The 16,268-nt window shown below is 34.4% G+C and overlaps 1 protein-coding gene across 1 annotated transcript in view; it reads left to right on the forward strand.

Annotated features, from left to right (window-relative positions):
• abcg4a (ATP-binding cassette, sub-family G (WHITE), member 4a) overlaps positions 1–16,268 on the forward strand; it is a 53,121-nt gene that overhangs the window by 24,892 nt on the left and 11,961 nt on the right. The window contains exons 3-8 of the mRNA XM_682593.9: positions 6,000–6,117; positions 6,235–6,367; positions 9,332–9,382; positions 12,111–12,256; positions 12,368–12,491; positions 14,178–14,292. Of these exons, the coding sequence (XP_687685.2) occupies positions 6,000–6,117; positions 6,235–6,367; positions 9,332–9,382; positions 12,111–12,256; positions 12,368–12,491; positions 14,178–14,292 (687 nt within the window). The remainder of the gene's footprint in view (positions 1–5,999; positions 6,118–6,234; positions 6,368–9,331; positions 9,383–12,110; positions 12,257–12,367; positions 12,492–14,177; positions 14,293–16,268) is intronic.

Here is a 16,268-nt window from a genome sequence, read left to right on the forward strand (position 1 = left end):
TTCCCCCTTCATTTACCAAAATTGTGTTATATTGTGGCTGATTTTCTTGTGATCTATCAATATATCCCAGAATCATTGATATCGTGATTGAAGCAGCAGTGCCCGGAACAGCAGCAAAATGCTTTTTCATGAAAATACGCTTCTGATTTATACAATTGACAGTTGGTAAATAAACTGCAAAAATGATTTTCTTCCTTATAGTTTTTGTGTGATTTTTAGTCCAAATATCTAAAAATTCTTAAACCAATAAACATTTTCTAGAAGGATTTTTAGTCAAAATTATGTGAATTTTTCATTAAAAAAAGCTCAATAATCTGCCAATTAGGGTAAATAAAAAATATTGTTTTAGGTTTTAAATAAGATTATTTTACTTATCTCATTGGCAGATTAAATTATTTTACAAAAAGATTCACTTAATTTAGAATTATTTCTGAAAACTGAATAATTTTTGTACATATTTACTCATTTGATTTATATGCGAGTATGTCTAGAAAATGCTTCCTGATTTAATTTGATTTTAATTTAAATATATGTTTAAAGTTATTTGAACTACAAAATACAATATGAATTTTTTTCAGTGTTAACATTTATATCCAATTTAAAATTTTATATCCAATTATTCACAATTTCTTGTGCCTGAATAATAATAAAAATAAGTATGTTATTGGCTACTTTCAGCTGCTTTTGTTTCTGCCAGCCCATATTAATGTTTTGTGTCTAATTATTTAGATTTGTGGCAAGTAGTCATATAAAAAGTTGGATCAATAGGAAGTTGTTTCTGCAGAATAATATTTACAATTGTCTTAAAACATATACTTTATGATGAAAGCAACACAGCTACAGCGAATAAAATCGATAATGTGTGTTTTAAATTTATAGTGCGAATTATCAAGGATTGATGATAATTTGTCATATTGTTTGCATCAAATTTGTCATATTGGGGGCCCCGAATAAAAACCTGCTTAGGGCCCCCTGAAGGCTTGGGCCGGCCCTGTACTCCAGATTGCCAGATTGACGACACCAACATCAGTGTGTGTGCCTGACTGTCAAGCCTATAGGCTGATTCAAACCGTGTTCTACATACTGTAAAAGCAACGGCACGTGATAGAAGGAATATTTTCCATATTAAAGGGAGTTTTTGTTCTAACCAACACCTGAAATTTAAATATCAAACACGGCTTCTATTTCTCACTGGTGAACAACAGGATAAACTGTGATCACCTCAGGTACAACTCATGTGCTTTATTCTGTGTTAAATGTTAATAATGTGAGTTTAAATGTCATTTTACATGACATTTATTGCCATACCACTTAAAGCAGCAGCAGATGAAAACTTGAAAACAAAATAAACCGTTTGAAATTGAACTTTAGAACTGTGGCTCAGTGCAATCCAACACCGCAGTGATTCAGCATGTACATTTAATAATGCTAAAGAGGGTTAATATGCATTAATTAGATTGTAAACCTTACCATTTTATTGGAGTAAGTGCAGTAAGTGCACTATACTGTGCTTCTGAATGGCTGGATTTAAATTTCTGTCATGCTTCCTTTGGTGCAAACAGCCAAATTGCTTATCATTTTGTATCTCATCACTTAGTGTGTTTTTAGGACATGGGGTTACAATGTAACCTGCTCATCTAATGTTTATGTTTGTATTATTAATATTATTTGCTCATTAATAACCACCTCATGTGAAACTCTGAATCTGAGTCTGCTACTGTCCACCAGAGTAGGCATTTCACGGAAGCATGTTTTGAGAGCCTTCCTGAATCTTGACTGAATTATTGAAGTGCGTTGTTTTCCAGAAAGGCAACCTGGGACGCTGAAATATAATTGGCTAAACTGGCATTGGATGGGTTTCAATGAAAAAAAAAATCTGTTATTTTACTTTTTTTCGGCAGCTGAGGTGCATGAACAGAAATTTACTGTAAAATAACAGCTGCTAAATAACAGAAATTTACTGTAAAACAGTGGACGGTAAATCACATAAATTTACTGCCGAATTGAATTACAGTACATTTCTGTAATTTAACGTCTGCTATTTTACAGTAAATATCTGATATTTCACGACCGTTATTTTACAATATTTTTATAATCGTAAAATAACAGATTTTTTTTACAGTATATCCAAACAAAGACTGCAATTGAAGCACAAAATATCTGACTTCAGCATTGTTTTTTAGATAAACAAGTGTATTCATTTAGCATGTTTCTTATATCTGCAAACATATTGTGGTATTTTTATGCTTTAGAAGAGTCAAAAACTTACATTTAGACCATTTAAAAGACACAAAACTAGTGTGAATAGATAATGGTATTTTAAGATTTGTAAAAATATAGAATTTTCATTCTACAAAATATTTAGGTATGATTTATGTTTAAACTATTACAATATATTCCCTTAAACCCATTCAACTCTGCAAGTCTATACATTGCTAGCACAAGAGCATATTGCTAACAGATTTACAGTTGCCTTCTTCCTTATCAGCACACAACCACAAACTGCACGGCTGCATCTATCGATTAAATGTGTTTGAGCCCTCCAAGAGCGCTCTCAGTCTGATCCCAGTTCAGCTCATTATATAGCACGCAGCCCCATGTAAGAGATCTCACACGGTGCTGTTTGTTTTATCTTGTGTCGTACATGGAGAAGAGACTGAATGCAGAAGATTGATGCTCAGGTTACACAGAGTCAGCAAGTGGCAAAATCTAAAGATGAATTATTAGCTGCAGCAGGATGCGGGGCATATCATGTGTGGATGAGTTATCAGCATTTAATCCTCACAGATTGTTGGTATTCAAAGAAGAGCACGGGAAATTATAGGGTGATGTGAGGGTGGTGCCCCTGTCGCTCGCTTTCTCTTTCTGCATTTTTGTCATTTATCTGGCATCAATTTTCTGTGATGCAAATGTACAGAAGGATGGAGAAATGCAGAGAGAGTAAGAGAGAGAGAGAGAGAGCGAGAGAGAGAGAGAGAGAGAGAGAGAGAGAGAGAGAGAGAGAGAGAGAGAGAGAGAGAGAGAGAGAGAGCACTTAACTAATGACTCCAGACTGTGATTGAAATACAGAGTGACACATAGATCAATGGGATAGACAACATGTATATAATTTGGCATGTGAACTAGGAATCTTCAGCAGGTTCTCAGTGGTCTCAAAGGGGTCTGCACAGTAATATTTAATGTAACTGTAAATTAATTAACAATAAACAACAGAACTTTAACAAAGATTAATAAATAGTGGTGTGACATTGCTTATTGTTAGTTTACGTTCTTAACTATTGATAACCAATGAACATTACTAGGAAGTGTTACTGGTTTTCCTTAACATTTGCAAAGATGTCTCTCATGCTAATTAATACTTTAGTGCTAATAAATAAATAAGTATTTATTTGATAAAAAAATATATATTAAAAGCTAATATATTAACATTTAAAATAACTGTTTAAAAATTGTTATCTATTATAATAATGTGTGAGAAAGTAAGAATTTTCTGTTACACTTTACAAAAACAATACATGAATAATGATGTGTTAATATGTAAACTAAACAATACTTTATTATGAATTAATGTCATTAACATAGTTAATGTATATGCTAAAGATCAACTAACTTTAACTAAAACATGAGTCACAACAGCTCATGTTTGATTAACAGCTTCCTCATTTACTTGTTAATTAACATTTAAGTTTAAGCTGAATGTAACCAACATGAACTCATGAGCTGTTAATGAATAGTTATGCCATGACTTTACTTGGAGGGGTACATCACCATTAACTCATCCGTAACTGCTTATGAACTCCTGTTTAAATTGTTGGTGTTTATGCTGACCGAACACTTGTATTTTTATTCAGTGTAAACAAACTAGACGAATGTGCATAAAAGGTTCATGAGTAGCTAAGAATGGGTTAAGGATGATGTGCTCCTCCAAGTAAAGTCATGATATAACTAAACATTAACATATCATAAGTTCAGAATGGTTAAATTAAGCATATTATACATAAACTAACAAACTGTTAACTGTTATTGTAAGGCGCACTGTAAAAAATGCAGGGTTCCACACAATTCATTCATGTTGTCCCAACACAAATCGATTACGTTAACTTAAAACTTTTAACAAATGTAAGTGGATTGAACATTAAAAAAATTAAGTTGTCCCAATGAAATCTCAAGAATTGTGTTGATTCAAGTCATATTAGATAAGTAGTTTGAACAAGCAAAAAAAAATTTTTTTTGATTTTTTTGTGTGTTATCATTGTTTCTTTTTATTGTCAGTGTTGAAAATATAGTGATATTTACATTTATGCAATTTTTGAAGATTTTTTTTCATGATTCTTTAGTAAAAAGAAAATATTTTTATTCTTTTTTTGTAACTTTGTGAAAGTCACAGCCCCTTTTGATCAGTTTCATGCATCTTTGCAGAAATAAATTATTAATTCTGACAAAGAAATCATTTTTAATCAGATTTCATTGTGTAAATATGCATGTTTCTTTGCATTAGGCTTAAAAATCAGCACTTGAATGCAAGCTTCTCTCCGTCTCTCCATACAGTCATTTTAAAATGCTTAAAGGCCCTTGTCATAAACAAGAAGCTTACAAAGAGCAGCACAAGTTTCTGTCTCCCTCTTGAGGCTGAGATAAGAGTATGTCTTTATATTAATACCAGGGACCTTAGAGAGGGAGCAGGGAAGAAAAAATGATGTAATCTCAGTCCATCTAGCTAAGGTCAGTTAAGCTGTTTAATCTCTTTATTATTTTGTTATCTACTTGAACATTTTAGTGTGAAATTGAAAATATAAATTTCACTCATGTGATGTTGGTAATAATGTGAGGTATTGCATTACTCTTTATTCATCATGTAATATGGGTAAATTGAAAGATTTGCATTGAATTTTACTACATTTCATCCCATAGTTCAGATGGCTCAAATAATCACATATTTTGTTTGTAGTCACTTACATAATTTTAAATTATATTACATCAGGGTAAATGTTTCTCTTGACTGCATAATCAAAGTACTTTAAGTAAAAACTGTTACAGTGGAGTTCACAGATGTGGTTTTGTAATCAGTGAAAACAAATGTCTTATCAGCATTTACTTCAGTGGTCTTTTTCCGCTATAGTCATGTATAATAAGTTTTGAATACTTTAGCTCAGGGGTGCTCAATCCTGTTCCTGGAGATCTACCTTCCTGCAGATTTCAGTTGCTACCCAGATCAAACACACCTGAACCAATTAATTAGGACCTGAACTCCACTTGATAATTACAGGCAGGTGTGTTTGATATGGGTAGCAACTGAAATCTGCAGGAAGGTAAATCTCCAGGAACAGGATTGAGCACCCCTGCTTTAGCTCACCCATGAACATGTTTCTACCGGAGTCATGTAAGATGTAGTGTCATGTAGCCAGACCTTAGACTGACAGCTGAAGATTTGAGAACTGAATGGTCAATGACTGTCCACGATGCTTATTGACTGACAGGTGAACCAACCAATCAGCTTTTGTTTTGTGCTCCGTCATGTTTAGAGATGTGGAAATGCCCACAAAATAGTGTAATTAATTCACAAATATCTTTAAAAGTTTATTACAATAACACATTAATATCCAAAATGATCTGTCAGCAAAAAATAAAGGAAATGAGTTGGACATGTGTGTACATGTAGCCATAGACTGAGGTAAGCATTGCAGCTTTTGTTATCCACTCAGACTTGTTTCAAGGTGGACTGGCTAAGATTGATGCACACTCGACTTCCGGAAATTATATTTTAAACAGAATATGTAAGAACATTTAAAAACAAAGTTCGACTGAGGATCTGCTAAATTTCATTCAGTAAAGTGTGATATCTGTGGCTGAGACTATGTAGTAAGTAATGAAGATGACAACTCTCATAATTCCACCCTCAGTCACAGTGTCATCAAACTACACCCTTGTTTGTTGTAAATACATAACCCTGTTGTTTTAAATTGTCAATAAACACAGTGTACCCAATATACTGTGTGCAGGATTTAAGGCCCTTCTGAAGTGTCTGTCCGGAAAATTCTGCAGTCGGGAGCTGATCGGAATCATGGGGCCCTCAGGAGCCGGCAAATCCACCCTCATGAACATCCTTGCTGGATACAGGTGAGCATGAAAGTGTGGCGAGAAAACATTTCTCAATTTGTTTCTTGTCTATCACGTCTCAGGAGTTTCTTATACACACTTTTAAGGTTTATATTCCATGTCCCTCTTTTCTTACAGAGAGACGGGTATGAAAGGTCAGATCCTGGTAAATGGGCGACCCCGTGACCTCCGCACCTTCAGAAAAATGTCATGTTACATCATGCAAGATGACATGCTACTGCCACACCTGACAACACGAGAGGCAATGATGGTGAGGTTGTGTGTGTGACTTTTTCATGAGAAGCATGAGAAGTTTTCTATAGATGTCAATGATCAGTAGGGGGCACTCAGCAACACTTAGTCCTTATTGCTGCTTTCAGGCAAGACACTGCAGGTGAATAGATTTAAAAAATAAAAGTTATCACCATGCCTCCACAATTAAAATTGTCTAGAATTACACATTTTGAAACCTTAAAGGCATAGTTCTGTTATAATGAACTCACCCTTTACTTGTTTTAAACCCATCTGAGTTTCTTTGTTCCTTTGAACACCAAAGAAGATATTTTTTTAGGGTTAACCATTGACTGTAAACATTGACTTCCAAAGTATTTGCATTCCTACTACAGGTTACAGGTTATCAGCTTTCTTCAAAAATCTTCCTTTGTGTTTTGAGGGTAATATTTATGAGGGTAAATAGTGATTTTTTTTTCCTTTTTGGGTGAACTACTCCCTTAATAAATGCAAATAAGGCATGATTTAATTAAAAATGTGTAAATTTGCATAAAAATCTACACACAACTTAACAATGAATGAAGTTAAGTTCAAAGTTTAAGTTCAAACAGCCACACATTTTTAACACACACACACACACACCCAAAGGTGTTTTAAGTGACTTTGAATTGTTAGTGCCAGACAGGCTGGTCTGAGTATTTCAAAAACTGCCGATCTACTGGGATTTTCACGCACAACCATCTCTAGGGTTTACAGAGATTAGTCCAAATAAGAGAAAATATCCAGTGAGCGGCAGTTCTGTGGGCACAAATGCCTTGTTGATGCCAGAGGTCAGAGGATAATGGCCAGCCTGGTTCGAGCTGATAGAAAGGCAACAGTAACTCAAATAACCACTCGTTACAACCGAGGTATGCAGTAGAACATCTCTAAGCGCACAACACATCCAACCTTGAGGCAGATGGGCTACAGCAGCAGAAGATCACACCGAGTGCCACTCCTTTAAGCTAAGAACAGGAATCTGAGGCTACACTGTAAAAAATTTGACCTTAAATTCACAGTAAATTACTGGCTAATAATTGCATTACTTTCACAGTAAATTACTGTATGTAAATTCACAGTAAATTATTGTGAGGTAGTTCACAGTAATTTACTGTGGTTTTGTCACATTAAATTATTGTGAAATTACAACCATATATTGTAACTTTACAGTAGATAATAAAGTCTGTTACTGTAATTTCACAGTATTATATTGTAGAATTAACTATATTTTACTGTGAATTTGCAAAACGATTACTGTGATTTAGCAGTAGGTTGCAGTTTAAATACCTGATTTAACTGTAAAGTTACAGTTATATCCCGGATTACTGTAATTTAACAGTTTGGTGCTTTTTTGGTGCTTTTTACGTCACACAAAAATGAAAATTCTATCTTGATTTACTCACCCCCAGGTTGTTCCAGCTCTGTTAAAAATGATTTTTTTTGTTAAACACAGGAATAAAAATATCAAATATTCCCCTTTGTGAATGTAGTTGTTTAAAACTCTAATATGTGGTTTATTTATATAGATTAAAAAAAAAAAAATTATATATATATATTTAATTCTGAGATTAGTGACCTCCAGGCGATGACAGGTGCCCAATACTCATGAAACCGTCTAAAGCAGACATTTACCCTGACATTGAAATAATTGTTGGCTGTTTAACAGTCTTTGGTTTCATTAATTAATTACTTTTTATTCCAGTTTATTATGTTTTGGCTAAGCACACAGTTGTTCATTAAATATTATTTCCTATTCTATGTTAACTGTATAAAATTAAATAAAGGCGCAGTACAAATAAAAAGATGTTGGTAACCAAATCGGTTTGGGGGCTATAACATTCTGTTATTATCTGTTAAAAGTTCATTTGTATTAATTTCTACGTTGAGTTAAAAAAAGGTTTGAATTTCTATAACTAACGTGCAAAAGATATAGCCCTTTTCACAGTAATTTGCTGTAATCATGCTACCTGCCGTAATTTCACAATAAAATTATGAATACAACATATTACTGTGAATTTTTCAGTTAAATACTGTGAAGGGATACTAATGTAATTTACTGTGAAAAATTACAGTAACTTGTTGTGAAAACCTGGAAATTTTTTACAGTGTACAATTCGCACAGGCTCATAAAAATTGGACAATAGAAGATTTGAAAAATGTTGCCTGGTCTAATGAGTCTCGATTGCTGCTGCGACATTCAAATGGTAGAGTCAGAATTTGGTGTCAACAACATGAAAGCATGGATCCATCCTTATAACTGTTCAGACTTTTCTTGGGATTCTTTTGGCCCTTTAGTACCAATTGAGCATCGTGTAAACACCTCAGCCTACCTGAATATTGTTGCTGTATTGAGTATTGTTGCCTACCTGAGTATTGTTGTAGTTCTGAAGGCAAAAGTGGATCCAAGCCAGTACTAGTTAGGTTTACTTTATTAAGTAGCCGGTGAGTGTATATCACTACCTCCGAAAAATCTTAAGAATAGAATAAAACTGTAAAGTATGCTTTATATAAGTGCTGCTGAAGTGGAGATTATGGTTCAGTGCTGGGAAAAAAACATCTTACAAATCTACAGACAGAAATTGATAAAAGATTATCAAAGAAACATTTACAAATATGCTTTGGATGTTTTCTTTCCATTGGACTGAAAACACTTTATTAAAAATCTCAAAATATCAAGCCTGACTAGTGGATGAAAAGCAGTATTTTTCCTGCAGTGTCTCGCCTTCAGTAAACAAGATTTTGCATATAGAGCACTAAGCTGTTCATTTAACCAATTCCCCTGGCAGCCAATCTCACTTTCTGACAAAATATAAAATAATTTCAACTCCGATCAATATTTTATGCACTAAATTGGTCATCATCTCAACATACACCCTCATAATGGTATTGGTTTGTGGATAATGACCGTCTGATTGCACATTACTCCAAACAGTATTCAAATCAATCTTTCTTTTGTTTTGTTTAGGTGTCAGCCAACCTTAAACTTAACGAAAATATGGAGGTGAAAAAAGAACTGGTAAGTGTATACTGTACCTCTATTATCTCTCTATATAATAGGTGAATTTATTTCTCAAATGAGCTTCCCTCTGCCCTATGCTCACTCTGAAGGGCAGAGCTCTTGAATGGAGCAGATTGGAAAAAGTAATTGCACTAGTATCATACAGTAATTAAGTTGTTTGGGAAAACACTTGGAGAAGCGTGCAGAGAGAGACAACTCTAATCTTCTCATAGAAGGTTACATGAATGTCACCTATCTACTACAAAACACATTTCTTACTAATTAATTTAATTAGATCTTTACTTGAACTCTTCCAGGTTTAAAATTGTTCCAAATGACTTACATCCACGACATATAACAAAACAGACTACTTGAAAGGGTCTTTGGAAATAAATGATTTCATTCACTCCCGTGATTTGTTTCACAGATTTAATTTGGGAAGGAGATGACACATTTTAACACTTCTTCCCTTTCACTCTAGTCTAGAGCAAGGGTTGGTAACCAAGATTTTGTTGATACTATTTTTCCCGAAAATAATTATTTTAATGTTACTGTTATAGTATACAACTTATTGTAATTATATCAAAATATTGTTGCCGCTTAAAAATGGGTGGATAAAAGAATAGCTTAAAAACATATTTATATATGAAACATAGTGTTTTCATTATGCAAAGCACTGTACAGGCAAAATGCAATTATCCAAACAACTTGAAATTCATTCATTCAGTCCCTTATTTATTTATTTAATTTTTTTTTATTCTGGTATATGTTTTACGCAGTGGATGTACTTTCAGCCACAATCCAGTACTGGTAAACACCCATACACTGTCACAATCACACCAATTTATGTTTACCCAATTCACCTATGTGTGTTTAGACTGTGGGGGAAATTAGATCACTCAGAGAAAACATACGAGAACATGGGGAGAACATGCTAACTCTGAAATGCTTTCTGGCCTTCCGGGACTCGAACCAGCAACCTTTTTGCTGTGAGACCACAGAGCTAAACACTGAGCCACCGTGTCGCCCACAACTTGAAATATATTTGTAAAAAGACTTTTCATTCATTTCAGCCAACTGTACAACAAAAGGATTGCAATTGTTGCTGTTTTTGACAGAAAAGAGATTTGTAGCGTTTTGAAAATGGCCACGAGAAGGCCAAAATAATAAACAAAACACACCATTTGTTAAATTAACTAAATTCCCTTAAACACAAAAAACTAAGTATATATGTAACGGAGGCAAGCTAGTGAAGTGCTATGCAGGTAAATCTCACTCCTCTGACAACTAAAAGGTGCTCTAGCGACAGACACTAGAGGCCATGGTCTTCAGCCTTCTTGTTAGAGTGACCAGCTCCCATGCAGCAAGTCGCTGGTTCAATCCCAGCTAGGAACAGTTTGGCTAATTTAGAACCAGCACGGTTACAAGCAGGGGTGAGCCTGGTTAGTACCTGCTTGAGAAAACTAAGTTGCTGTTGGAAGTGGAGTTAGTGAGGCCTCAACCTGCGGTTTGTGTGAGTCCCAATGCCCCAGTAAAAGTGAAGGGGACACCAAACTGTCAGTGGGTGCCATCTTTCGGATGAGATGTTAAACTGAGGTCATGACTCTCTGTGGTCATCAATAATCTCATGGCACTTCTTGTAGAGTAGGGGTTGTCCTGGTCAAATTCCCTTTATCAGCCCTTACGATCATGGCCTCCCAGTCATGCTCATCCACCGAATTGGCTGTATCACTTTCTCTTCACTCTATAGCTGGTGTGTGGTGAGCGCACTGGCTCTGTTGTCCTGGGGCTGCCGTCGCATTATCCAAGTGGATGCTTCACACTGGTGGTGGTGTGGAGAGACCCCCCTCATGATTGTGAAGCGCTTTGGGTGTATGGCCATACACTATAAATGCTCTATATAAATCCACATTACTTACTTACTTACATTGGTGCCATGACCCGGGTAGGAGTAAGGTTTAGAGTGGTGAATGTAACAGAGGCCAGCTAGTGAAGTGCTATGCAGGTAAATAGCCAGTTCGATCCCAGCTCAGAGGGGTTTGGCTGGTGTAGGACCGGCAGGGTTACATATACAATATATACAAGATTTCCAACATGTATAATTCAGAATAAGAAATCTTTATCAAAGTCTATAACCGCTGCCTGTCAATGGTCAAAATATGGGCTAGTCTCAGAACAGTAACAAATAACCACAAATACAGCAACTTTCGCTTTGAAGGGAAGCACTCTCTTAAACGCAAGCAATTAACCAAACAATGAACAACTCAGAATATAACCAGAGCAAACTGTTCGAATTTCATGACAATGCACAAAAGGGGCATAAATTGGTTTCAGAGCGAAGGTTTAGAGGGCCTTTAAAGTTGGAGTCATGCTTCTGGGCCAATCAACAACCATGTGATCATCACTGGCCACGCTCATCTAGAACAAAGAGTGAGAGACAGAGAAAAGAAAAAAAATAAATAACACAGTCATTGATCAAAACAAAAAACTACAGGTCATAACACAATATACACTTACTTCAAGGTTATCAATAAGCTTCCAAAAATAGCACGATTTTAATTCAGTAGATACATGTATTTAACAGTCTCTCACTTCCAGCCAATAGCAGTCAGCAGTTTTGATGACATCACTTTGCACTTCTACTTTACATTAGATCTTCTGTTCAATCAAATGCTCTCTAAAATCTGTAGTGGCCCTTTCCTTATCCCATAAAGCAGACAGTAAGTACTGGTATGTTGTGTGACAGGTTAATGAGATTCTAACAGCATTAGGACTACAGGAGTGTGCCCAAACTCGCACCATCTCTCTGTCCGGTGGCCAGTGTAAACGCTTGGCGATTGCCTTGGAGCTGGTCAACAACCCTCCAGTCATGTTTTTTGATGAACCCACCAGGTACACACAGCTTTAACATTACATACTGACACAATTCATCCAGAATTTAATGTTTGCGTCAACATTTCCAATAAAAATCCCCAAATGTGCATGTTTGTCTCTGTGTTTTAGTGGTCTAGACAGCGCATCCTGTTTCCAGGTGGTGTCCTTGATGAAATCTCTGGCTCAAGGAGGAAGAACCATCATCTGTACCATCCACCAGCCCAGCGCAAAACTGTTCGAAATGTTCGACAAGGTAATTTTTGCATTGTAAATTAAAAAAAAACAATTGTAAACATTGGACTTAATAAAAGGCCAGATTAACTAACAGCTTACGTCAGCTCAAAAACTACATGCAGTGAAATGGTGTAGACACCTTTTTTTTTTAATGGCTGACCTGTTCAAAGTATATTTAAACTTTTCAAAAGTCTGTCTAATCTCAATTATTAATTAAATAACTCGCACAAAAATGAATCCTTTCATCAATTACTCTCCCACATCATTTTTGCTTATCTTCAAAGCTAAAATGAAAACCTGACGAATGTTGGTTTATTCAAAGTATTTACCACTTTTAACAATCGAAAGAACATTTTACTAGTATATTTACCACCTTTTTTGCATTAAAAAAAGATTGTACATTGTAAAACCCAACAGTCAGCTTTATCAAATGAAATGAGTGTAGTTAACTCAAAATTTACTGAAAGTTAATTCTGCTTATTTGAAAAGAGTTTTAAACTCAGTGATGAAGGTAATGAGTTAATTGAATATGCATTTTATGAGTTTTCGTTTCAGACACAAAGTAAAAGAGTTTGTAAATAAAAGAGATTGTAAACAGTATAACAATGTTTGCGGTATTGGAACTACAGGTTTTTGCATCCATATTAACGTCAAAAAGCATGTCTATGTCTTGTGTCTTTATTACATTTTCTGGAAATACACTTCTAGGGGTAAGCTGTAATAAAAAGGGGGAAAATTTGTGACAGATAATCGGTGAAAGCAGAGAGATAAAAAGTAATTTCATAGTATTTTCCAGGAATCTCTTCAAGGCAGTGCTTAATTTGTAAATGAATAATTAAAAAATAAAAACAGGAAATAAAAGTTGCCATGACTGATGTCCACCAAACAATTTCAGTTTTCCCGGAACATGACGTCATTAAACAGTGACTGCCCAAAAAAGCATCACATTTTTAAACCGTCTTTAATTACTATGTGCCATAGAAGGTTATAAGTCAGTCATGGATAATAAAAAACATGTAGCTACAAACATAAATCCTATGTACAATCACAATTCAGTTCACTTCACTATTATTGTGAAGTGAAAAAAAATTAAATGACTGTGTCTAATCTTCAAGAAGAGCCCAAAGTAGCTTTTCCGCCATGTTTTCTGGTTGACTTGAGATCGCTTTGCTTCGTCTCCCGATATCCTGATCCATTCACGCAGATTCATCTTCACATGCCATTATTTATTTTCTCTGCTTACTGTGCGCGAAAAAATCACAAACCAATGAGAGTAATTGTAATTATAATTTTTTTTTTTTACGTAAATAACATAGTATGTAAGAATATAAAGAGTATCAGGACATTTTAAATATTTATTTACTGAATTTCTAAGACATACATTAATCCAAACTCAGATTTCCATTCTTAAATAGGCAAAGGTCAGAAAAGGTTAGATATTAAATTTTCATCATCATTTGTTTGTGACCCAATATTAGTTAGTGTGTGTGTTGCGTTAGATATTATGAAAATGAGCTGCTGCATTTGTGTCCTTTAATTTGTGCTTTGTCAGTAGATCATTTGCAAAACTTTCCACTCCCATCAGCACTTCTGTGTGTTTGCACTCTCACACTAATTTGCCCTGTTTAGTAAATCTGCCCCTAAGTGTGTGAAGATGCTAATGTATTCATGTTCGTCTTTAATACTTTGTCTGTTCTTCTTGTAGCTTTATATCCTGAGTCAGGGTCAGTGTATATATAAGGGGACGGTGCCGTATCTTATCCCTTACCTGAAAAACCTTGGACTCCACTGCCCCACCTACCACAATCCTGCTGACTTTAGTAGGTCTACTGTGTATGTGTGTGTGTGTATGTGTGTGTGAGAGAGAGAGAGATGATTTGCACCTAGAAATAGATCTTTATGTACGCTCTGTCTTTATGTGTGGAACTTGTGCAGCTCTGATGTGATAGTTTATGATTTCTGTTTGATTGATTCTGAACTTCCAGAAGTAATATTACATATGAATGAACATGTTTTTTATAGATATGATGTATAAAGGGAATAATGTACTTGAGATGAAGAACCTGTACTGTTTTATTCTACATTCTACATGACAGTTTTCTAATATAATATAATATAATATAATATAATATAATATAATATAATATAATATAATATAATATAATATAATATAATATAATATAATATAATATATTTTCCAGAGATGGGTTGCGGCAGGGCCTCCGCTGCGTAAAAACTTGCTGGATAAGTTGGCGGTTCATTCCGCTGTGGCGACCCCGGATTAATAAAGGGACTAAGCCGAAAAGAAAATGAATGAATGAATAATGTCATATAATTATAACCAAACATATTATATAATATAATTAATAGTATAAATGTGAAGTAATAAACTTCATAATAATAATCACATAATAAAAAATAACAGATTTTCATATTTATAGCCAAGGCAAGGCAAGTTTTTTATATAGCACATTTCATACACTGTGGCAATTCAAAGTGCTTTACATAAACAAGAATAAAAAAGACAAGTATAAGAAAATAAAAAACGAATAATAAAAATTATTAAAAACAGTTAAAAACAGATTAAAATGTGTTAAAACGGGTTGTAAAAGAATGAAAAAGAAAAGAAAAACATAATAGTGCAATCTGTCGGATTTAGCACAGTGCTCATTGAGTAAAGGCACAGCTAAACAGATGTGTTTTCAGTCTCGATTTGAATGTGCCTAAAGTTGGAGCACATCTGATAATTTCTGGAAGCTGATTCCTGCAGCGAGGGGCGTAGTAGCTGAAAGCTGAGTTACCCTGCTTTGACTAAACTCGTGGAATTTCTAGTTTATATGATCCTAAAGATCTGAGTGATAAAGATAAATGTTTTTCTTTTGAATTTTCTATTGATGAAGTAGTGCCAAACCTGTATAGTATTATTTTTTAACTGACAAAACTGTTTTCAACATATATTTATCTAAGGCCAATCAGCACATTCAAATGATTTCTGAAGGGTCATGTCACTGAAGATTGAATGTTGAAAATTCAGCTTTACCATCACCTAAAATATATTTTAAAATATATTAAATTTTATATATAATGAGATATGCCTGCATTACATTATTTACATCAAATTATTTATTTATTTATAATTTTTAAACAGGAAAAGATTATAAGATAATCATGACGGAATCAGCATGAATGCTGTTTTTTTTACATAAAAACATACAGACACTGTTAACATCTCATCCAACAACACATGAGAACAGTACAAACAATCCCCAAACATACAAAATAAAGAAAGACAGGCTAATATCCCAGTGGCTGCAGCGATAGTTGACCATCAGATGACGAGCATGGGATTTTCTAAAAAGTCTCAGTGTTGGTATTGTTTTTAGATGTTGTGGGATCTCATTCCAGGCTTTTGTAAAAAAAAAGATCTCTGTCTATAACAGTTTTTAAAAGCCGATTACGCCAAATATCCAGTTGTTGCAAATCCGGTGTATCGATCAGTCCTTGTATTAAGTTTTGGTAGCAAAGCACAAAGGGCTGCTGATGTAACACTATTTAAAAATTGATAAATAAATGCAGAATTTGTGAGATTTTAAAAATTAAAAAGAACTCTGGAGTGATTAGCTAGGACTTTTTCTGTATTTTAGTAAAGATTTTTGATGGCAAGACTTATCTTAAAACATATTTTGGGAAAATGCTTTAGAATTTTAAAAAAACTCAACAATACATTCTTGGCAACTTACACTTTTATAATGTTAGTGACTGTTTTTACTAAATTGAATTTGAATGCAATACCATG

The sequence above is a fragment of the Danio rerio genome, chromosome 5, assembly GCF_049306965.1.
Source record: "Danio rerio strain Tuebingen ecotype United States chromosome 5, GRCz12tu, whole genome shotgun sequence".
Lineage (NCBI taxonomy): Eukaryota > Metazoa > Chordata > Actinopteri > Cypriniformes > Danionidae > Danio > Danio rerio.